The sequence below is a fragment of the Delphinapterus leucas genome, chromosome 2 (genome assembly GCF_059928025.1).
Source record: "Delphinapterus leucas isolate spDelLeu-1000000601 "Yukka" chromosome 2, BTC_Dleu_Yukka2, whole genome shotgun sequence".
Taxonomy (NCBI): domain Eukaryota; kingdom Metazoa; phylum Chordata; class Mammalia; order Artiodactyla; family Monodontidae; genus Delphinapterus; species Delphinapterus leucas.
Genome location: NC_143130.1, coordinates 32773721 through 32799435, shown reverse-complemented (window position 1 = coordinate 32799435; position 25715 = coordinate 32773721). Strand labels below are relative to the sequence as shown.

Here is a 25715-nt window from a genome sequence, read left to right as displayed (position 1 = left end):
TTCCTGATCCACATCCTGCTGAGATGAAAGCTCTTGAAGATGGCCGTCTGCACATTCTGACCCCATGACAGAAACTTCCAGGGCAGCAGAGTCGACCTTCCCGGGCAACAGGCTTGAACAGAAAGATACGTTATTTACCTTTCTCGTGAGGGGCACCTCGATGGGCACAGGCACAACTTCGGCCAGCAGGCAGCCGTAGAAAGCCACCATGGAGGCAGCAGGGTCATTGTTGGGGAACACCAGTGCCACCTGGACCAACGCAGAGAGAGAGGGATTAACCACTAACACGATGCCACTGGAAAAAATGTAGATGCCCTGCTTGAAAAATGCATATTAGTAAGATCATTTTAATAAGTTATCAGATGCTTTTCCTTGATCTCACATGGAAGGCAAACAGATTATCCGGGTCATCTCTGACACCGCACCAGAATGCAACTACCCTTGCTGTTTACACTCGCCCATCGGCACATAGTTTTACACAGGTAAAACCACAGTGCATATACTATCTGTCTCTCACTATTCTCACTGGGCTCTGAAGTGCGTCCTCGTACGTCCACAGAGTCTTCACCATCGTAACTGAACGCTGTGCACTTCCTCCCTAAGGTGCTGGGCTCACAGCTGACTCTACTCTGATCCCAGCTCAGATTTAGCTCCCCAAGCCTTGACTTGCCTGAAAATTGAGAATATTAGTGTCCTAGCATTGTAGTAAAGGTCAAATGAGAAAATGTATGCAAGAGCTCACACCGTGCCTGACACACAGCAGGTAGCCATGAACCACAACTGCCCACGAGGCCCTGGCCCTGGGAGCCGGCGCTTGGTCAGCCCGCACCTGCGGCATCTGGCTTTCTGCCCTCCCAGGGAAGGTTTCTGTGAACACCTGGCCACACATCTCCAGCCGCCCATTGCCTCTCCAGCTCAGCCTCTGAAGAACCAGGAGTACAATAATCATGGAGTTCTAAAAGGTAAATTTAAATTACTATCCTAATAACCCAATAATGGATAGTACGATTTTTCAAATGTTTTCTGATAGTCCTGAAGGGAATCTTAATGAAGAACAATTTTCCATCAGATGGCTTATTCGTCCTTGTATGAACTGTGTTTCATTTCCTTTGCCTATTTATCTGCTGGTGTTTTGACATTTCCCATAAAATCTTTAAATATATTTCATAGTATTAACTCTTACATTTGATGCAGACTTCTCGATATAATATTCTCTGTTTTATTTTTATTAGTGTATTTAATGTTGCATATAAACTTGTCAAGTTTCTCCTTTACGTTGTCAGCTTCATCCCATTTACATCCACCTGGCGCTCAGGTTAGCATCTGCTGTGGAGCTAACGCAATGTCGATCCGCTTGCTCTCCTGTTGCCCGATGCTCCTTCTGGAGTGGCCCTTCCTACTCTAGCTCTAGAAGCTGCCTTCAGGATACAACAGGCAGTCCTATTTCTAGATCCCCACTGAGCTCTGCAGGACTCTGCTTCCACTCGAACACAAGCTTCTCCCATGTGTTGCTCCAGCATCGGCACTGCTCTTCCTTGTCGATAACTAAGCACATAAATCCCATGATTTAGCAGATGTATATGATTTTTGTATTACCTCATTCAGGAATTTAACACATTTTTTTCTTTAAAAATGCCCTAACTAGAAGTTATTAACTTTGTCATGAACAGTTGGATAAGACACCCCAATTACCTGAATATCTAAGTAAGCAGGTTGGCATAACGGACCCAGATGACAGCTGAGGATGGAGCAGGCTGCATCTTAAATCTGGCTCTGCTAGCAACACAGGATAGTTGATGGAAATAAAATTAAGTTTGGAATTATGTGAAGATTGCCTTTCTATATGGTATTCCTGCAGTTTACTAAAATCAGCCAAACAGAGACAAATGAAACCATTAAGGCCAATAAAAGCCATTCTGCACTACTGAAGAATTTTAAGAAACCCTGTGAAATAACTGTTGATTAGATATTAATCCTTATTTTGTCCCAAAAGCACCCAGACAGATGCCAGGCTACTATCAGTAGGATTTCAAAGGAGGAATAAAAGGATTTATTTGCATGTCTCTGCATATGAATCACAAACAATTATTTTAAAAATGATCTGAGGTTTGCACTGGCCTCAGGTGTCTGCCTTCAACTGGTGGTCAGAGAGTTGACAGCATCTATTTTTAGTTCTGGATCTGGCAAAGCAACAACATTCAATCAAATGTTTGCAAAGCTTCCAAGGCACCACTGCTGCAAGACTGCTCTCCTTGAACCAAAACAGAGGATGTTAATAAAATGCAGAAGATGCTGAAGTTCCACCCAAAACTAATGGCTGCACCCACTCATAGAGGACTAGTTAAATTTGGACTTGTTAGTCCTCCTAGGACTAATCTATTCCACATGCAGGAGTCTTCAAGAGCATAGAACCGAGAGAAAGAAGGTGCTGCTTCCAGAGCCAGACTGTGGATCAACATATTTCCAAAGAGGAGCTTCTGGTCTGACTCCTACCCCAGCTCTGTTCCAAGGAAGGGCAACTTGATCCAGGATTTAAAATTCCCACTGCTCGATCACTAAAGTTCATGCTGATAATGTCATATTATATAACCTTGCAGAGTTGGGTTAAAACAGGATGAAATTGTTATATTAATGTAAAGTGGATAAAAGCAGAATATAAAATTGTGTATTATATGCTCTCAAAAATATAAAAGTAACAAATAGAAAATGGTCAAATAGCTAAAGGCTCATTTAGAATCAAAACTGAATTTTTAAAAAATTTGTTTTAAGGAAGGGAAGGCTGTATTTGTATCATTCTCACCAAACTTTCCTTTTATATCTCAATCAGTCACAAGTCCTGTTTTTTGGTGACTACACAGTGATTCCAGTGCAACACTGTACAAATATACAGATGTTTCATTTTCATAAACCCACATGGTTTCTTTTCATTCAATTCCCTATGTATTCTCTGATATTTCATCACACTTAACTATGCACAGAGCGTCAACAGACCACCTCCTTCCTCCACTCTCCTCCGCTGGTCTTCCTGTAACAGCCTTGCTGTCCCAGTGCCCGGCTTGTTCTGTTCACATAACACACAATCCCCCCTCAGCTCCTTTCCACACTCTGTCCTACAACCTGACCAAGAGCCACGGGCTCTCTTTTTCTCCTCAAGAAGTCTCAGATGCCAGAAGCTCCCAAAATGAGAATATTCTCTGTCCTTCCCAAAGAGTTCAGCTGTATCTCTCACCACCTATTTTGGGGACCTGTATCATTTTCCAATTTACAGATAGCCAATTACCAATGTCTTTATTTATTTATTTTTTTAACTCTGCAAGCTCCCTGAAGGCAGGCTTCACATATGATGCATCTTTGTTTGTTCCACAGCTCCCACTGTAATATCCTGAAAACCTATTCAGCTTAGGCACATAAATGCCTTTTCAAAGCCCAAGCAGGACTCCCCAAAGTGCATTAATAGGGTCACCCACATGAAAAGCGTCTATAATTTTTATGCTAAGGACAGAATGTTCATTATCCTCGGAAAATATTTAATTAAAAATGATTTTCAAAGAGGTAAAGAATCCTGTTTATTGGGACAGAAGGCTATTATCAATTGAATACTACAGTCACATATGCTTATTTAATAAGTATTTATACACACATGCCAGGTGCCAGCCATATGAAAACTTTTTAAAGGAATAATTTAGAAAAGTAGTCCCACCTCATACAATTCAAACCACTCCCTGCTAAAGAAAATCTTTTTACATATTTTGTTCTATCAAAACTTGCCCCCCACATTCCTACTGACTTCTTAGTGGAACAGAGATGGTTTATTTTGTAATTGCTATTGTAAAGGAACTTCAAGAGTCTGAAGGCCAAAGACTTTTTTAAAAAAACTACTAAGACTATTAACCAAATTATAGATAAGGGAGATATATTACAACTGACTTTTTTTATCGTGATAAAATAAATATAACAAAGTTCACCATCTTGACCATTTTCAAGTATACAGTTCAGTGGCATTAAGTACATTTACACTGTTGTAAAACCATCATCAACCATCCATTTCCAGAACATTTTCATTTTCCTAAACTGTAACTCTGTCCCTATTAAACAATAACTCCCCATTTCCCGCTTCCCACAGCCCCTGGTATCCATTGTTCTTCTGTCTCTAGGAATTTAAGTACTCTAAGTACCTCATATAAATGGAACCATACAATATTTATCCTTTGTGACTGGCTTATTTTACTGAGCATAATGTCCTCAAGGTACATCCATGTTGTAGAATGTGTCAGAATTTCCTTCCTTTTTAAGGCTGAATAGTATTACACCATACGAACATACCATCTTCTGTTTATTCATTCACCCGACCATGGATGCTTGAGTTGCTTCCTCCTTTTGGTTTTCGTGAATAGTGCTGCTATGAACATTGGTGTAGATATATCTGTTCAAGTCCTTGCTTTCAATTCTTTTGAAACTGAAGTGGAATTATCGGATCGGATGTTTAATTTTTTAAGGAACCATCATAGTACTGTTTTCCACAGTGGCTACACCACCGTATATTCCTACCAGCAATGCACAAGGGTTCCAATTTCTTCACATTCTTGTCATCACCTACTATTTTCTGTTTTTGATAGCAGCCATCCTAATGAGTGTGAAGTGGTAGCTCATGTGGTTTTGACGTATATTTCCCTAATGATTAGTGATTCATGGGCTTATTTGGCTATTTGTAAATCTTCCCTAGAAAAAAGTCTATTCAAGTCCTTTGCCTGATTTTTAAACTTTTTTTTTGGTTGTTGTTGTTGAGTTGTAGAACTTCTTTATATATTCTGGATACTAATCTTTTATCAGATATATGATTTGTAAACATTTTCTCCCATTCTGTATGTTTCTTTTTCACTCTCAAAAGTGTCCTTTGGTACACAGAAGTTTTAAATTTTATACAATTATTTTATTTATTTATTTTTGGCTGCATTGGGTCTTTGTTGCTGTGCGTGGGCTTTAGTTGCAGCAAGCAGGGGCTACTCTGTTGTGGTGCGTGAGCTTCTCATTGTGGTGGCTTCTCTTGTTGCAGAGCACGGGCTCTAGGCTCACGGGTTTCAGCAGTGTGGCACACAGGCTCAGTAGTTGTGGCACACGGGCTTAGTTGCTCTGTGGCATGTGAGATCTTCCCAGACCAGGGCTTGAACCCGTGGTCCCCAGCATTGGCAGGTGGATTCTTAACCACTGCGCCACCAGGGAAGCCCAGAATTTTTTAATTTTGATGAAGTGCAATTTATCAATTTTTTTGTTCCCTGTGCTTTTGGTGCCATATCCAAGAAATCATTGCCAAATCCATTGTCATGAAACATTTCCCCTATGTTTTATTCTAAGAGTTTAGGTCTTTAATCCATTTTGAGTTAATTTTTTAATATATGGTATAAAGGTTCAATTTTGGGTTTTTGCTTATGGATATCCAATTTTCCAAGCACCATTTGTTGAGTAGACTATCCTTTCCCCCATTTAATGTCTTAGCATCCTTCTTGAAAGCCCCTTGACCCTACATGTAAGGATTTATTTCTGGGTTTTCTATTCTATTCCTTTGGTCTGTATCTGTCTTTGTGTTAATACCACACAGCTTTGATTGCTGTAGCTTTACAGTAAGTTTTATAATGAGGAAGTGTGAGACCTATAATTGACTTTCAAAAGCTAAAGATCAAACTTGTTCATTAAACTGGAAAGAATCATAGCCTACCACAGAATCCTGGGGCTGCAGCGATCTTATTAAAAATTCCCCATAATGGGCCCATGTTTTTATAATATCTCTTAAGTAAATCATAGCTTATATTCTTGTTGGTTTATGGTGCTCTAAAATGATATTTTTATAAAATTAATTTGGAGTCCTTCGGGTGCAGGTGGGTAACCCAGTCTTGGGGCATTCTGAGGTAAATAGCAACACATGGAAAAAAAATCACTCCATTTAAGGCAAGAAAACTAGGTTCTACTCTCAGCCCCACATCTTAATTGGGGTGTAAAGCTTGGGCAAGATTATTAACTGCTCTGGGTGTAACATTAAAAAGGAAATACTAATATCTGTTCTCAGTAACTTAGCAGATTGTAGTAAGAATAAAATTGTGCTTTTCAATGAAAGATAGTAGCCTATATCAAGAAATTTAACACTAGGAAAGGAACATACCTGCAGTTTGCTGCCAGGATTTTCGATATCACTGACTAATATAAAAAAGTTCTAAACACAATTGTCCTGCCTACTCAGGGAGACAATGCAAGTACATTCCAAACTAGGAGACCACATATGTCAGGGGTTAGGACACAGGTTTTGTGGTTGGACAGAAATGGATATGAGCACTGGCTATAACACTTTCTAGCTATGTGCCTTCAGCTGATATGATTCTTACCCTCTCATGTTCTAATATCCTAATGGATAAAATGTGAGAACTACTATAGTTAAACTCACTGAGTTACTGTGAAGATTAATCCTGTTGAATAACTGTTTCTGGTTCACAGTAAATGTTAAGAAAGCCTGATTTAGTAGTATGGAGGCACTGAACTTTGCAACTTTAAAACAGTGGGTGTCTTCTCCACCTCAGACCACGTGTCTTGCAGATGTGATAATTTAAATTGCACTTACCCTATCTCCAGGTCGCACCATAGGTTCTTGTTTTGTACCTAATTTATGCAGAATGTTGTAAGCAACCTTCATACTTCTTGTCCACAGTTTGCCTATCAATACAAATTATAAAGATACAATTAATTGTACACATGCATTTTCTGTTGTGTATACGTGTGCACATTAACCTATATAGAGAGTATTACTTTTTCACTTTAAGCCTTTCAAGTTATTCCGAGTCCCTGGAATCAAGACGGGAAACAAAAGCCAGCAAATCTGACTTAAAAATCTGAGAAGCCTGAACACTGGAATAAGGTATTAAATACAAATACACCTAGGATGCTAAGAACCTAGAGCAAAGCCACACAGAATTTAATTACCATCACAGAAGTGGGGAGGATTTCTAGGGAGTAAAATAGGGCAGGGACCACGGCATTAGTGAGTTAATGCTAATTTATGTTGTGCAAAATGACACCTATTTCCTCTATTAATGAGTCCTGTCTTGTGTGATTGCAATGAATGTAAAGGGCACTTAAGACAGGCTTTGTAGGGCCTGATCCCTCTCCTTCCCCACATCCTAAGTTTCTCAACTTCAACTTTTCCTAACTTTTAGGATTTTGGAATCCTAATCCCTGAATTTAGATAAAAATTATGGTAAAATTTTTGAATTATTTTAAAGTTTTGAACTCTAGAAAAAATCACCACAAAGCAGGATTAAAAAGATTAAAAAAACATGAGAAAAATAACCAGTTGTGAAGAACTTGCAGATTCAAATCCCTGCCTTCATCCCAGTGCCAGACATTTCCTCAGCATACCCAGGTGATAGCAAACAGTCTGAGATCAAACCAAAATGGCTTTAAAATCTAACATGAATTCTTGGACACATAAAGGCCTTTTACAACTTTAGCTTCTATAAGCTTTCAGAAGCAGTCAAGGTGTTAGAAATTATATTAATGCAATAAAAGTATAATAAAGATAACAACAATTTGAACTATTTCCTATAAATGCAATCACTGCTCTAACCTTTTTCCTATTTTAAATGTAAAAGTTAAATTAATATACACTTTAATTATGAAATTAAATTATGAAATGAAAAAAATCTGAATTTGTTTTATTTCATATTGGATTTTGCAGCAATCCAAACTAGGGTTCTTACTGTTTTCCTATCAATGGATTTATCAATTTGTCTCTTCCTTAGTGATTAGGGGGACAAGGAGGATTTTTCCATTATCTCTGATTCCTATAATTCCTAGGACATTCCTTGCTCACAGTATGTGCTCAACAAATGTTTCTTTGTTTTATTAACATCATAATAAAGCAAGCTATAAAAAACAAAATCACAGTATACATTTTAGCCTACTTCTTGATCACTGAGAGTAGCTACTAGGTATGATGTTTTATTCATGCCCCTCCTCCACCTTCCTTAACTCCACCTCCTCGAGACTGGCTACTTTACAATTATTTGATGATTATATTTTTGCCCCAAATAGTCGCTAGCCATTAGAAATAATGCAGGGAGTTATTTTTTTCCTAAAGAAATCACAAATATTTTGTGCCTTCAGATTTATTTAATGTGAACAATGTTTGGAAATTATTATAGTTAAATAAACAATTACGATCAACTTGTTGTAAGTGAAAAAAATCAACGATTGTAAACAAACAAATCAATTACAATCAAACAATTAGCACCATTATATTTTGTGAAAGTTTCAACTTCATTCTCAGTTTGGAATATTAAAGTCGAGATCATCATAAATTCATACAAAAGCCAATTTACAACAGAGAGTCTGAAAAAGGAAACAACACACTTTTGGCAAGTTCTAGAAATATTTTTCAAATAGAAAAAAAAAGAGTAAATTGATGATTTAAATTAAAGAAGATAAAACAGTTCTTGACTGATTTAGAAAGGAGAAAGAAAAAAAAATTCCAACCAAGAATACTCTCCTGGCCAAAGTTATCATTCAGAATTGAAGGACAGGGTTTCCCTGGTGGCGCAGTGGTTGAGAGTCTGCCTGCAGGGGACACGGGTTCGTGCCCTGGTCCGGGAAGATCCCACATGCCGCGGAGCGGCTGGGCCTGTGAGCCATGGCCCCTGAGCCTGCGCGTCCGGAGCCTGTGCTCCGCAATGGGAGAGGCCACAACAGTGAGAGGCCCGCGTACCACAAAAAAAAAAAAAAAAAGAGAAGAATTGAAGGACAGATAAAGTTTTCCAGACAAGCAAAAAGCTAAAGGAGTTCATCACCATGAAAGCAGCCTTACAAAAAAAGTGTTAAAGGAACTTATTTAAGCTGAAAAGAAAGGGCACTAATTTGTAACAAGAAAATATGTGTCTCACTGGTAAAGGTAAATATTTAGTAAAGGTAGTAGATTAATCACTTATAAACCTAGTATTAGGTTGAAAGACAAAAGCAGTAAAAATAACTACAACAGTTAGTTCAGGAATACACAAGATAAAAAGATGTAAAATGTGACATCAAAAACATAAAACGGGAAGACTAAAAATGCAGGGCTTGAGAATGTACTCAAACTTAAGTTTTTAATCAACTTAAAACAGACTATTATAAATATGTTATATGTAAGCCTCATGGTAATCATCAAGCAAAAACCTATAGTAGATACACAAAAAAATAATGTGAAAGGAATCTAAGCACACCACTAAAGAAAGTCATCAAACCACAAAGGAAGAGAGTAAGAGAAGACTAAAGGAACAGAGGAACTACAAAAGAGCCAGAAAGAAATTTAAAAAATGGCAATAAGGTCATACCTATCAATAACTACTTTAAATGTAAACAGACTAAATTCTCCAATCAAAAGACACAGCGGGTGAATGAATTAAAAAAAAACCAACAACACAAGACTCATCTACATACTTCTACAATAGACCCACTTCAAGTATAAAGACACACACAAAATGAAAGTGAACAGATAGAAAAAGATATTCCATGTAAATGGAAACTAAAAGAAAGCTGGGGTAGCTATACTTATAACAGATAAAATCAACTTTAAAACAAAGACTGTAACGAGACAAAGGACATTATGTAATGATAAAGGGTAAATCCAACAAGCAAATATAACATTTGGATATATTTATGCACCCAATATAGAAGCACCTAAATATATAAAGAAAACATTAACAGGCATAAAGAGGGAAACAACAGCAATAATAATAAGAGTAGGGGATTTTAATACCGCATTTACATCAATGAACAGACCAGCCAGACAGAAAATCAATAAGGAAACATCAGCCTTAAATTACACATTACACCAGACAGATTTAATAGATATATAAAGAACACTCTATCGAAAAGCAGCAGAATAAACATTCTTCTCAAGCTCATATGGAACATTCTCCAGGATAGATCATATCTTAGGCCACAAAACGAGTCTTAAATTTAAGAAGACTGAAATCATATTGAGCATCTTTTCTGACCACACTGTTATCAAACTAGAAATCGATTATGAGAACTGATAAATTTACATGTATGTGGAGATTAAAAAACATGCTATCCAATAACCAACGAAACAAAGAAATCAAAAGAGAAAGTAAAAAACACCTTGAGACAAATGATAATGAAAATACAACATACTAAAACTTATGGGATACAGCAAAAGCAATTCTAAGAGGGAAGTTCACAGATAAACGTCTATCTCGAGAAACAAGAAAAATCTCAACCTAACTTTACATCTCAAGTAACTAGAAAAAGAAGAACAAATGAGGCCCAAAGTTAGTAGAAGGAAGAACATGACAAAGATCAGAGCGGAAATAAATGAAATAGAGATTAAAAAGACAATAGAAAAGATCAATGAAATCAAGAGCTGGTTCTTTAAAAAGATAAACAAAATTAACGAACCTTTGGCTAGACTCACCCAGGGAAAAAAGAGGACTCATAAATAAAATCAGAAATGAGAGACATTACAATTGGTATTAAAGAAATACAAATGATCATAAGAGATTACTATGAACAATTACATACCAACAAACTGGACAACCTCGAAGAAATAAATTCCTAGAAACATACAACCTTCCAAGACTGAACGATGAAAAAACAGAAAATCTAAACAGACCGTTTACTAGTAAGGAGATTGAATCAGTAACCAAAACCCTCTCCACAAACAAAAGTCCAGGACTAAATAGCTTCACTGGTGTATTCTACCAAACATTCAAAGAAGAATTAATACCAATCCTTCTCAAGTTCTTCCAAAAAACAAAAGTTGAGAAAACACTTCCAAACTCATTTTACAAGGCCTGCATTACCCTGGTATCAAAACAAGACAAGGACACCATGAGAAAAGAAAATTACAGGCCTGAAGAACACAGATGCACAAATCTTCAACAAAACATTAGCAAACCAAATTTAATAATATGTTAAAATGCTCATACACCATGATCAAGTGGGATTTATTCCAGAGACGCAAGGATGGTTCAATATCCGCAAATCAATGAATGTGACACAGCACATTAATAACATAATGAAGGATAAAAATCATATGATCATCTCAGCAGATGCAGAAAAAGCATTTGACAAAATTCAACATCCATTTATGATAAAAAAAATTCTCAACAAAATAAAAGTCATATGTTTACAAACAAAAGTCATATGTTTACAAGCTCAGAGCTAACAGCATACTCAACAGTAAAAAGCTGGAAGCTTTTCCTCTAAGATTCAGGAACAAGACACTTTTGCCATGCTTATTCAACATAGCATTGTAAGTCCTAGTCAGAATAATAAGGCAAGAAAAAGAAATAAAAAGCATCCAAACTGGAAAGGAAGAAGAAAAACTGTCACTACTTGCAGATAACATGACATTATATATAGACAAACTTAAAGACTATACAGAAAAACAGAGTAATAAATGAATTCAGTAAAGTAGCAGATACAAAATCAATACACAGAAAACTGTTCTGTCTATACACTAATAAAAATCTATCAGAAAGAGAAATCAAGAAAACAATCCCATTTACAACTGCATCAAAAGGAATAAAATACCTAGGAATGAATTTAATCAAGGAGGTAAAAGACCTGTACGTTAAAAATTACGACTTTAATGAAAGAAATTAAAGATGATACAAATAAATAGAAAGGTATTCTCTGCTTGTGGATCAGAAGAATTAATATTGTTAAAATGTCTGTACTACTCAAAGCAATCTATAGATTCAACGCAATCCTTATCAAAATTCCAATGGCATTTTTCACAGAAATAGAACAAACAATTCTAAAATTTGTATGAAACCATGAAGGACCCCAAATAGCCAAAGCCATCTTGAGAAAGAAAAACAAAGCTAGAAACACCATACTCCCTGACATTACAAAACTACCAGTAATGAAAAACTGTATGATACTGGCACAAAAACAGACACATAGATCAATGAAACAGAATAGCCCAAAAATAAACCCACACATGTATGTCAACTAATTTATGACAAAGGAGCCAAGAAAGGGGAAAGGACAGTCTTTCAATAAATGATGCTTGGAAAACAGTACACAATCAGCTTCATGGTTGAATCTGGCAAGAGATGAAGGTCAAACAGGAAAGTCCTCTGTCTTTTTGACTGACTAAAATCTATCTCCAAGAGTATAACTTTTAAAAAATGAATCTTATGCCTCATGATGGGTGAAATACCCTCTATCCACTCCACTCAGAATTTCCCAACAAAGCCAGAAAAAAAAAAATGAGACTATGAAAACATATGCTCCTAAATCCCATTTCCTTCCATGAGATGCAAAGGATAATGACTGAGGCACAGTGGGTGCCTCACGGGCCCCACACCCACTAAAGGGCTGGGCTATAATACTTAACACCTGGCTTTTGACCTCCATTGCTAATGGAGAAAACACTTTCTTTCCTACCTGCAATTAGAAGAGCATTATCATCATAAAAACAAAACTGAAAGTTAAAAAAAGGTAATCTAACCTCACACATGCAGACATAATATAAGCCATTTTGGTGTTTTTGTTATGAAGCTTGTTTCTTTGCAAAACTGTAACAGAGAGTGTGAAAATGACCTGAAAATTTGCTTTCTCCGCCTCTTATCCGTGGCACAAAGAGAAATGAATCTCTCTGGTACAGTTAACTATTTCCAAGTTTATGGACTGCATTTATGGTACTGAATAAAGAATTAAAGAAAAATTTGTTTTCTCTTGCTTTCTGAAAAAGCACTTTGGAAACAGATTCTGTTTCTTCTGAGTGAGTGACGCATGTCAAAGAGTTCTGATATACATTCTTTAACTACCAATCCTTCTTGAAAGCATTAATTTAATTAATATACATTCCAAGAGGTAAAATCTAACATCTTATTAGAGTTATAATCACTAATTTTTTATATCACTTTCTGGTTTTTACTCAAAAACATTTAACAAATAGTAACTTTTCATATTCAAACCAAATAATTTTCCTATAATATTCCTTTCAGGTTCCATTTATTTCTGTATTAGAAACATAAGGCAACACAAATATGAATCGGCCACCCTGAAAGTGACAGTTGTGTGCAGGCACAAACAAACAAAAGGTGGATAAGTCTCACAGGATTACCGTAAGTGAGGATGTACAGAGGTTTCCCATTCGTGTCCATCGTGGTCAAGCACGGGGCCTTTGGTGAGATGGTCCCCCATCGCTGTAACGCTGCTTCTAAAGATGGGGGCCAATTTGTAACCACACCCAGCTGTTCCCCACGCATCGCCAACATTTGGGCTCCCTCTGGCTTTGGCTGGTTTGGATCTGGTTGTTGAACTAAGTACATTTGAACACAAAAGGTTTTCAAGAAAAACACATCCATATTAGCACAATCACTTTTTTATTCCTTTTAAGGAAGCTAGAAGATTTACACTGGAGTTAGAAATTTATTAGAGGACAGGAAACATGCACAGGTGTTTTTCTAGAATTAGAGCTATGACCGACACATGAGCCTCATGGATGTAACAAAAGCACTTAATTCTTACAATTTCCAAGGCAAAGTCAGGGTGTGGAACTCAGGGAGACCTGAATGCATTTATAAACTGACAAGTAAAACTATGCATTTTAACATGCCTAGAGTCTAGGATTGCCATGTTTAAAACATCGGTTATCGACATACACTAGTAATTATAGACTCCAAAGAGCTCAAATCTTGCTGAATTATATTTTTCCCTTAAATACTGAGATGTAAATTTGAATTTGCTACAGCTACTATGAATAACTAGCACAGCACATATTTTCTTACGTAAAACAAAAATAAACGCCCCATAATAAAAACAATTTGCCCAACTCTTTAGATAGGTAAGAATCTGAGAGATTATTCTCACTTCTGGGAAAGGTTTCTCTTATAGTTGATGATTCACAATTTCCACCTGCTGGCTAGAAAATCAGCTATGTCTTACTTGTGGTATAAAGAGCAAGAAAATAAGCAGTTTGGGTTTGATACAACAAGCAGTACTTTGTTTCAATTTTAAGTTGTTTGTGTTAAAAGGCTCAGGACTGTTCAGGGGTTAAGAACACCAGCTCCTGAAGCTGTCACGAGAGGCAGGAAGGTGAGATCTGCCACGGCTCATTCTGCATGCCTCTGAAGCCTATTCAGAGAGAACGCGCTGCTGCAAGCTCAGGTTGCCTATGATTGATCAACACCAGCATTCCCGTGGCCTCAAGGAGTCCTTAGAGAGAGGCCTGGCTCACGGGACAAGATCGCATTCGCTGAGAGTGGCACACAAATGGTACCGACCCAACTGTGCCGGGACTGGCGTATCTTTAAAGGGACCTTGGAGAATAGTACCTACAGTTTCTAGGCAGGATCCCTGTCTTCCCAGGAACACCAAGATTACTGTTCTTAAAAAGTCTAACAGCCTTGGTAGAAAAACACTATACTCTATAGGGTCACAGAAACACTGGACGAGCGGGTAGGAACGGGCTCTTTCACCTTCCAGCAGTTCTTCAAAGTCATCGACGAAGAATTCCCGCAATGGTGGTCGTTTGGGTCGTTTGAGGGTGTTGACAAGCTGCTGGATTTTTGCTGATACCCGGCTACTTACAGGCACTCCTGAAAAACAGAACCATGGGACAGGTGGGCTGACTGTGAGCGTGGAACAGCGTAAACAAGCAGCTACAGGAAAAACAGCCATGACAGCACACCCTGCCCCATCTCAGGGCTGGGAGCCCCTCAGCGTCACCTAAGACGACTGCTGCTCAACGAGAACATTCCAAGGTGCACGGTCTTAGCATGTGACCTTGCTAGGAAGCCTCGAGAGAGCATAAAGATGTAGCAGAAATGATTCCCTTTTACACTGTGAACTGTCCTGCTCTGGTGACCTTGGGAAAAACTCCAGACAATAGACTGGGCTCGGTCCCGCCTCTATTCCTAAAACCGGGTCTGTCATCTCCTAATTAATATCGTCTCAGGGTCCCCTGTGTCCTTGGGGGTCAGAGAGCTGATTAAGCAGTGAGACCCTCCCCAAGTCTCAATCTCCCCTGAGACCACCTGTGCTCAGCCTCCAGCTGCCGCCCCTGAAAGTAACGGGACTCAGGTTCTACAAGTGCCGCTGGCAGGCCTTGTCCTCTTGCAGGTAATGGCCAGGTCCCTCCTATATGTCTTTCAGACCCACTCTCCTGAGTGAACATTTAGGTAATGCATTCTAGAAGCACAGCAATTAAAAGTCTCTAAATTCAGTTTCTGATATAATATAGAACTTACATATATTTATCCATGTGTACTGAGAAAAACAGACCCAACCGTATAATACATTTCTCATGACAATAAATGTGACATCGTTTTCAAAACTGAATAAGTGAAATGATCAATGAAAAACCATGAAATTTAAAAAATTTTACATAACCCAAATAAATGAAAAAAAATGGAGCACCAAGAGGCTCAATCCGTAACTGGATCACACGTACTCTCTGCAGGCAGATTTCATTCCTGCTGAACAGTGCTTGGAAACCTGAACCTGGTAAATACGAAGGCCTGGAACCTTCACGGTTCTCAGACAGAAGAACCACGACCAGAGAGGGTCTTTCCCATACTGACCGAGGCAAAGCCCTTCCTCCACGGCACAGTGTCACAAGAACAGAACTCAGCTTTTGGAACGAGTATGACAGAATTCAAGGAAATTTTTCTATCCAATAAAAACCATTTCAATAGATAGTCTCAAAATACTCTATGGGTACTTTCAGAATTGAGACATTAAATATTTTACAATCTTGAAAATACATAAAAATATACAACCCAGAATTCTCAATATCTAAACACAAAATTTCCCCATTAAAGAGTCCCAGTTAATCTGGTGTGGATGAATCAGAGATCATTTCACAAGGCCACTGGTGCTCCAGCTTAATTTAGAACACACACAAATCATCCTAGGACCCAGCCCAGAGCTTCTGATGTGTTAGGTCTGGGGTGTGGCCCCGAATCTGTTTTCCAACAAGTGCCCCATGTGGTTCTGGTACGAGACACCATCACAGCACTGAACTGGACAACAGATGAATTTACCTGGGGGAGCAGGTGAAGATGATGAACTTCAAAGACAACAAAGTTACTAAAACGGTGATGCAAAGAATAACAGTAATGACCAATTCAATAAACAATGAACTTAGTAGAGGACTAAAGCAAACCTTGATACTGAGAAGCATTCCAGGGAAACCAATCATACTGGAAACTGGAGTGACTTCAAATGTACTAACAGAGAACTCAGAACCTAGCGATCTTGGGCTCTGACCACAGTGAAGAGGCATCTGCCTGTTAGAGGCTGGGTCCAGGCCTCCTTATCACCCCCGAGTCACAGTGTCACGGACACAAGCATAGTGGGATGGATGGCACACAGAGGCTATTTTGGCCATCTTCCAAGAAAATAACACTTTATATCATCATCGGGTTCCAGTCTAACTTTCATGACTCTGGAAGGTCAAGGAAAGCAGAATAAAGCATGAAGTTCATGTTCGAGTCTGTCACTTTAGGATGGGTAACAGGAATATGTCAGAGCATACCAAGATGAAAGATTCAAGGAATAAGAGAGAACCCGAACGGCTGTATTTATCAAATCACCAATACTTTTTCCAACATGGAGGAAAAAGGACCATCTTTCTTCCAAAGTCTAAAGCACCACTCTGCCCATCTCTGTGCATTATTTTGGTTGTGTTTAGCTCCATCTTGCCCTTCCAAGTAACCATTCACAGTCTTAACACCTGCACTAATTTTCTAACTGTGGAATCAACATTATTCATTAGCAAAAACATCAGAATTTTATCAAATCTTTTTATTCTCATGACAAAATTCCTACAACGTTGACATTTTTCCTACAAGGAATAACTCTTGGCCCCCTTGGAGATAGCTTGCACTTCCTGTAACTATGCCACCTTCTAGGGAGGCTCATAAAGAACCTGATGAGTCAATGAGCCGACTGTGTCACTAGAAGAAACACATCCAGTCAGGGCACAGAAAGCACCTCAGCAGAACTTAGAATTTACAAAGGAGGAAAAACTTGCTGGAAGACATACCGTCGCCAGTCTCCATGAGCTCGGCATTGCCATACTTTGGGGCTGTTCTTGACGTCGTAGAGCCCTGCGGCCTTTCTACTTGTATTGAGTGTTCTGAGGTGTAAGTGGTTACGTCGGGAGGTGCAGAGTGATTTTCTGTAAAGAAGCAAATTGTAAGTTTTCTGGTTATCATGATACAGTTATTCTGAAGGCTACGTAAGCAATAAGGTTTCAAAAATGCCACATCCTAAGAAGAGAAAAAGATTCTGAATCACAAACTACTACAAAAATCTCAGCATAAAGATGATCTTTACAATAATAACATCACTACAGGTGCCACATCAATGAATCACTGTTGCACTTTAATTAAAATAATGTCTTCAACTGGCCAAAGGAAAAAGACACTGTAAGTTATGTGTTCATAAAGGAGTAATTTTCTTGTCAGTCATAGTAGAGGCAGTTAAGAGCTCAAGCTTTAGATACAGAGCGCCTGGGGTTTGAATCCCAGTTCTGCAAATTCTTGAGACCTTGGAAGCATCCTGATCTCTATACCTTGGTTTCTTCATCCATCAAATGGGAATGGCAACTACCTCCTTGTTGGGTAGATTAAATGAGTTAACATATGTAAAGTACTTAGAGCATTTCTTGATAGAAGGTGAACATTTAGGAAATAGTAGCTATTTTATTATTTGTTTTAGCATAATACTGAAGAGTCCAGTCATTCAAAAAATACCTGTTTGCATCTAAGGTGAATGGTGTGCCGTGTGCTGCACAATGAAACGTACAGCAGGCCTTCCCCATAACATTATTTGATGATAAAGTTAACTACTTAAATGGGGAAAGCATGATTTTGTATTTATTAAATAAGACATTAAGGAGAGCATGTCAAGTGAGAATGTCCATGTCATTTTATACGTACTAAGTTCTAATAATGAGTATTATACTATTAATTTTGATTTGTTAATCCTTACTAGATAAAAACTTGTCGAGATTCTATAGTTCCACGTGACAGAAGCACAACATTTTATGCTGTTAAAAGGGGAAGCAGGTACTGGAAGGCCTTTCTCCGCTGTACACTGCCCACCTTGGCACTACACGTGAAGGCCAGTTTAAACTGTGAAATCACTAACATAAAGCACAAGAATGAGGAAAAACAGAGCACCGAAGAGATCACATCAAGGACGCTGTTTACAGACTGCGCTAAACTAGAAGCCGGGGCGTGGCCTGTCGACTCCACTGGGAACATACACATCGGGGACTCAAATTTTAGCCGTTCTGCAAATGTCTAGACCTCGAGAAGCCCACGGGTACTCATTTGAGGGTGCAGGTAATTTTAACAAGTAGGCAGATTGGCAAGTACCCAATCCGCCAGAAGTGAAGACTGACTTCTGTGTCAGTGAGCCTGCGTATGTTAAGGGACATTACACTGAGTGAGACTTGAGGCCAAGGAGTATTAATCTGAATTCCTAAGCAAGCTTCAAACATAGCAACCAGCGTGACCAATGCCGGTGCTTGGACTCGGGAGACCCTCAGTCCTAGGCACACTGACCAGTAAGTGTGTGGAAATGTGCACGGGGGCTGAGGGCTGGGCCGCCAGCAGTTGCCCAACTGGTCCTCAGGTCCACCTCTCACAGCTGATCACCTGGGACTGGTTACTGACCTTCCTATGCCTCGGTTCCCCATCCTGTAAAAGGTGGTGACAATGACAATGCCTACCTCTGAGTTACAGTGGGGATTAACATAGATAAACAGATACAAGCACTGGCGTCACCAGGCACACAGAAAGACATGCCAGGAGAGGAACACATGGGCAGCTCTCTGCACCAACAACTACTCTTCCAGGGTCTGAGCCTGGAGTTCTCTGTGAAGATAACAATCGGCATCAGCCCCTAAACACAGGCCATCAGCAGAGAGTCCAGCTCCCCATTCCATTCTCATCTCCCTGTTCCAGGAGTGTCCAGCCTGTTATGGACTGAACTATGTCTCCTCAAAATTCACATGTTGGAGTCCTAATCTCCAGGACCTCTGAAGGTGACTGTGTTTGGAGATGGAGGTCTTTAAAGAGATGATTAAGGCAAAACAATGCCACTAGGATGGGCCTTAATTCAATCTGACTGGTGCCTTATAAGAAGAGATGAGGACAGAGATGCCCAGAGGAGATGGCTGTCTACACGCCCGGAAGAGAGGCATCAGGAGAAAGTGCCAACACCGTGAGCTCAGACTTACAGCCTCCAGGACTGTGAGCCACTGAATGTCTCTTGTTTAAGGTGCTTTGTTATGGCCGCCTGAGCCAACTGACACATACCCGTAAGGGCAATTTCTTAGATCTCAGCCCAGAAAAAGGGTACCTGTGAGAGGGAGGAGGGTGCGGCTGGGATGCTTTATCAGATCACTGAGGGGAAGAGCAAGAGGGAGAGAAGAGGACCATTCAAATGACCTCTTTAATATTTCAAACACTGCATTCATTCTTCTCATCTCCTCTACCTGTGCTTTTGCCAAATAGGCTTTATTTCATGTTTCAAAATGATCTAATTCTCCATGGCTGAGCAGTTAACTCCCTGGGGCCCCATATTTCAAACAAAAAGATAATAGATGCCAATGTATGATGAGCAACATTTCAAATTAGCCCCATAAAACAAAAGCAGCTAAAATGTAAGTTCACTGCGTTCCATTTTGCTCAGGTTTACTTGTGTTTACGTTCTGCTGTGGCTGCATCATTGGTGGCAGCCACTGAGTCTGTGTTGGGCAGCAGACGTACTCACTTCCACTTTGAAGTTGGGAAAAATAACGATTCCAATACATCTGGTGATTAAAAAATAGGAACAGTGACAGCTGCATGACTTCAAAGTGCTTTCCAAATTTATGTTAGCTCCTCTCCCCCTCCCTTTCAAACTCCCCACATATGCTGTCACTGTAGGATTATAAGCCCAGCAGCGGGCTTCTGTTAGGAAGCCAGAGAACATTCCTCCATTGCAGTGATACATGGTGCCCTATTTTATTTTAATAAACATCAGGACTCCAAGTATTTAACTCTGTCACCTATCTTTTGTGAGTATTGAAAAGACCTTTGTATGTAACAGATGCTCAAGAAACACTTGCTGACGGGTCAGAAAAAGTCGGGTCTGGTTGAAGGTGCAGGGTCAAAGGTCTAAAGTGCTCATCAGCCCCAGGCATGATGCCAATCAGGTCCATATGCAACAGGAGCATTTCAAAGATTAAGAACGCTCATCAGAGCGGGTTCGTATCTTCTGAGCCAGATGACCCACTGTTCCTTAGATCAATTTCCCCATACTTTCAAAATCAACAGAAAAATGGCGGCCAACCTTCCAGCCACCTATCAGGTGTCACCTCCACTGTGAGTGCCCCAGAGCTACTGTGACACCTTTGCATCTGCTCCCTGACAGGTGGGTCCTGTCTCATTCACCCCTCTATGGCTTTTGCTCCCAGCAGCCGACATGGGTTCCTTAAGAATCTGGAAGCAAGGCACAAGGGGCAGGTGGGAGGGAAGTGTAATTCACCCATCTTCCACGATAGTATCTGCTGTTTTGGAGCCATCAGTACCAGGGGTCCCATCTCACTGCATCCCCCTCCCACTCCGGATTTTAGTCTGTTACTCTTGCCAACTATCCACCCGTTTTGGACAGCTGTTTTGGCCATGACCGTTTCAGGTTACTAGCTGGTCTTCCTGCTCAGCTCTGCGTTGGAAATTCCCCGCTTCCTTGAACTAACTCGTTCCTCATCTCCTGCTCTTGCAGGCGTCCAGCTCAGTCTAGCTCCTGTGTCCTACTCAGATGCTGAAGTCGTACAACACCCAGCTCACGTCGTTTGCACACAGCAAATGTTGGAGAGAAAGTTCAAAGAATGAACGAACGTAAGAATGAATACACTGGAGCACTTGACGACTAGAGATAACATGCTTCTGGTTCTCACACCGCTGAAAAGCAGCTTTCTTTAATTCTAACTGTATGACTGGGAACCTCAGGGATCAGTGGTCAGAGATCCTACCTCCCAGCCTGTTATTTTTCAGTCCCCAAATAACTTCTAAATTAAGAGAAGAAAAAGAGGAAATCTGGTTTTCACATGTAGAAAGCAACGTGCTCGTGGTCCGCTAACTGATGATAGATAAGGAGAGACGAGTTCAGAGGGACCCAGCCTTCCATCCATCAACAAGCCCCCTCCCGTGTCTCCTACGGTCCATCCAACCTCCACAGTCACTGAGCAGAAAGCGATACAGGCCCTCAGACCACCCGTCCACCCAGCTGCCCTGGCTCCCTAAGATGACATGGCTGTGCCCTCCACATGGCAGCAGAAAACCAAGTTCCTCAATGAAAATATGGAGGTGACAGGTGGTGAAAGGCATCTGCAACGATGCTGAGGGAAGGAACTGGCCTCACGGCAGAGCATCCAGCTTGGCTGCTGGAGACGCTGCTCAGCTGCCCACTGCACCGACCCATGTTCCAAGCACAGCTCATGAGAAGAGCAGGACTTCCTCCTTGGTTTCCCCAGCAATGTCCAACCTCCCTGGCTCTGACAGAAGCCCCCAACAGGAGAGCTCTACTGGTGTCTCACCCATGTGTCATACTGACGCATGACAATGTAAGTGAGGATTTATCTCCTTAATCCTTTAATAATCACTCAGGGACAGAACAGTATACTCTGGTTACCTGTGAGAGTGTGTGTGATACTGCTAATGGCGATTCACAGTTGCTTTTCAAATTTGCAGACTAAACCTGGAGATAGTTAGAAAGGGCTCAGTGGTTCTATATTCAAACATTTCTCTCAGCCAAGGCTCTCAGAGGTTGACTTTAGAAGCATTACACAGGTTCTCAGAACTGGAACGGCCTCCCTCCCACATTTATGCCACAAAAATCCATAAAGATGGGATAGTTACCGTTAGACAAATCTCGGGATGTTCTAACATCAGAACAGAAATCTTTAACTTCAGACAACAGCTTCTTGACTTTTATATGTGCAAATTCAAATTCACGCTGAAGGGCTCCAATCGTCACAAGCCTGTACAGACCACAGACCCAGCAGGATTGTGATGGGGATGCTGGAACTTTCACTGTTTATGCAAAGTTTAATTGCATTTCTGTCTGCAAAGAGCTCTTGTTCTGTTTTTAACAAGCAGGGCCAAGCTGGAACACAGACACTGAGGAGGAAGCAGGGCTGGAGTGTCACGAGCAGGTGCTCCTACACCCGACAGATAGGAGTCTGGTTCCTGCTGACCACTCACTAGCTGGGCGCCCTTGGCATCACATCCACCTTCCTAAGCCTGGGTCTTCTCACCTGGGGAACAAGAGTGCTGCTACTCGCTCCTCACCAAGTCTGAGGGCACAAGCGACACTACACCGTGACATTCTGCAGTGACGGTGACACTGCCATCCTCGCTCTCAGGCCCAAAGGCTCCCGCTCTGCCATTTCTCCCCTTGCGTGGGAATCCTTTCCTCTCACGACTTCCAAGAAAGAATCTGTGAAACTCATGGCATTAAGTGTAAATGACTGCATTTGAACACTGGGAGAAAGAGAAGAACTGAATAGACATCTTTCTATTTGGTTGGTTGTGTGCATCAACGTGTGAGCGGCAGGCTCCGAGGTACTCCTGCAGCATGGAGTAGGCACTGGATGAAGGGTTAGGATACTTGTGGGTCAAAAATCATTACTTTGATTCTAAGTATAAAATCCAAATAAACAAAATCAGTTTCGAGTGGCAAAAATCCCAAAGCATTTTTGGAGACAAGAAACCGGAGCAGATCTGTGCCCTAAGAGCATCAACAGGGCAACAAGGACAATATGAACGGGACAGATATGAGGCTGGAAGGGGCTGCAGCACTGAGATGGGAGGTGAGCTGTCTGGATGCAGGGTCCTGGGAGCAGTAACGGAGAGGAAGGAGGCCTGCAAGACACAGGGTAGCCAAACGCTACCCAACAGGGACTGTGCTGGTCTGTGGAAGGAGGAGCCAAGGACGGCGAGGTCTGGAGCCTGCTCCTGGGAGTGCAGGACCTTGTCAGACGAGCCGACCTGGGGCCACAGCGTAGGGCTGAGGTGCAGGGTCAAGAGGCACTCTGAAATGTGGATGGGTGAAGGAAGTACAGATCTGAAGGTCGTGAAAGAGCAGATGGCCTCGAAAACTGTGGGAGTGGATGAAATGGACAAAAACACAGAGAGACAGGGTGGGGAGAGGAGCCACCAGAGGAGAGGAAAGGACAGAGCAGGAAGGAGAACCAGGGTGTGGTACAGGCCGGGAGAGGAGGGAATGAGTGATCATCACAGCCAAAGCTCCGGTTCACCGATGGGGGAAGCTAAGATACAAAAGAGAAAAGAGCTGAGCTAGCAGATTTGGGAGGAGCCAGAATCCAGAATGAGGATGAAAAGATGAGTCTTGGAAAGAAGGAGCTTTCTTCCCCAGAAAAGGAAACATAGCAAAAAATGAATGGAGAAAGACATGGAAACATCTCAGCTGGAAAAGGATCAGTGGTTAAAGATGTTCAACAAGGGGACAGAAAAAGATCCATGGTGACATTCACTCAATTTCAGTATCTGTGCAGATCTCAGCTTTATTACGAACTGAGCAAGACAATGCAAGATTAGAAGCCAGACCTAGGACCTAACTAAAAATTCCCACAGTCACGTCGGCCAGTGAGAGATCCCTCTCTCTTTTAGTACTGTATCACCCAAAGAGCCACGAGAAACACGCAGTAATTGATGGAAGAGTCTCATCGGCCTTGTGTTACCTAATGCAAATTTTCTTTTCCTGCTTACTTTTTCAATAGCGTGGCTTAAAACTCTCTAAAACAGGAGTTGGCAAACTATGGCTCACAGGGTGGTCTGTCAGCTGCGTTTATAAATGAAGTTTTGTGGGGGCACAGCCATGCCTATGGTTCACGCACTGTCTTCTGCTCTTGAGCCAGCGGAATTCAGCAGCGGCCACAGGGACTGCATGGCCCACAAAGCTTAATATCCACTCTCTGGTCCTTTCCTGGAAAAATTCACTGACCCTGCCTTTGAATCATGAAGCTCTAGATGCAGGGATGCCCCAGCCAGGAGGGGAGTGAGGGTATAGCAGGGAGACCCCAGCCCCAAGTGTGCAGGCTTTGCTAATATCACCATCCTCGGAGTGTAGTTAATATTTTAAGACTGTAAATGTCTGAAAAGTATTGATAAAGAGATTATAAAAGAATTCTTTGATACTGTGGATGATTATGCATAAGTAAATTAGGGTAACATCACAACGGTGGCTATGTAGCTCTCTGAACAAATTCCCTAGAACACCAGAATCTAGGTCCAGACAACAGCTGCCAGGCTCTAGGCTAACTATGCATCAAGCACATGGGGGCACATCTATCTGCTTACCAGGATCAGAGGCAAGAAACCTGATGAGAATTTCCTTGCTGATACAAACCGCACACACCAAAAGCGGCATTCATGCTGATGAATTCTAAGATAGTCTGGAAATGGCAATAACTTCTATGAATATCTGGCTAATGACGACACACCCCCAACACATGCAGATGAAACCCGAATGTGACAACATCTCAGATGTGTCAGTTACAAAGGGTGACACAGACCTTACCTATACATCTGGAGCTACAAAATAAGAGAACAGCTCATGCAGAAGTCTCTTTAATTTCCTGAATATACAAATTTTGATTCTGAATATACAACAATGTTATCTATTATGCTTTGTTCTTATTTCTTAATCTAGAAATGTATTAATAGTTTCTCTTCAGTTTCTCCATTTCTATGTAGCTTACTAATTCCTATAATATGTTACTCTAGTACCTTTTACAAATATGCCTCTTGAAGTTTCAAAGTGTTGCTTTAATTCTCCTGGTTACTCTAAATTATGCTCCTTGACTTTTGATAATGATAAAATATTTTAGAGGTGTTGATCCTTTCTTTTCCAACTGTCTTAAGAACATGACATGCACAGAGGTTCTGAATAAACACCTTCTGGTTCTCTATCATTGTGGAGAGAGGGCCCTTAATTATGTGCAGGCCCTGTTCTGTCTGAGCTGCAGGGAGCCGTCGCATGGCACGTCCATCTTCCTGTGTCACAAATGTGCACATCTCAGGCCTTAGCATCTCAGGATTGGTAACGTCTTGAGCCCTCATTGTCAGTGTTTTAAGTGTGAATAACAACAAGCAGAACCATAGGAGGAAAAACCACCTGGACGGGGACCGCATGGTATGCTAAGCCAGCCTGACGGGAGATGCACGTGCAGTGTCCCTGTCATGCTGTCAGGATGGACCCACAAGGACGCAGGATTTCATTCCAACAACCACAAAGCAGAAGTACCATCCACTTGTTAGAGCCTCTTCATGGTCTTTAAACGCTTGTCTTTCCTCTACCCTTTGGGCAAAAGAGGTTTCTACAGACTCTATCCAAGTACTTCACCTTGAGGGACCAGAGGTACTACAAGTTGGTGGTTTATTTGACCCTAAATTCCTTAAAACACAGACATACACAGAATATTTTCTTATTTGTAGGCTTCTGATGGCCTCAACAAAAGGTTGAACATTGCCAATTCTGACTTTTTACTTCTTTTGCTTTTGCCACAGGAGTAAAAAAAAATTTTTTTTTTTTTTTTTTTTGGCGGTACGCGGGCCTCTCACCGTTGTGGCCTCTCCCGTTGTGGAGCACAGGCTCCGGACACGCAGGCTCAGCGGCCATGGCTCACGGGCCTAGCC

General features: G+C 40.8%; 1 protein-coding gene across 4 annotated transcripts in view; it reads right to left on the bottom strand.

Moving 5' to 3' along the window:
- DIP2C (DIP2 acetate--CoA ligase C (putative)) overlaps positions 1–25715 on the bottom strand; it is a 363448-nt gene that overhangs the window by 110059 nt on the left and 227674 nt on the right. For all 4 annotated transcript variants that reach the window (XR_016391944.1, XM_089906635.1, XM_022554535.3 and 1 more), the window contains 5 exons: positions 17045–17179; positions 14475–14594; positions 13118–13315; positions 6608–6699; positions 139–249 (listed from right to left, as the gene is read on the bottom strand). Coding sequence is in view for 3 of the 4 variants with exons in the window: in XM_089906635.1 (XP_089762761.1) it covers positions 139–249; positions 6608–6699; positions 13118–13315; positions 14475–14594; positions 17045–17179 (656 nt within the window). In the remaining variant the exon portion in view is untranslated. The remainder of the gene's footprint in view (positions 1–138; positions 250–6607; positions 6700–13117; positions 13316–14474; positions 14595–17044; positions 17180–25715) is intronic.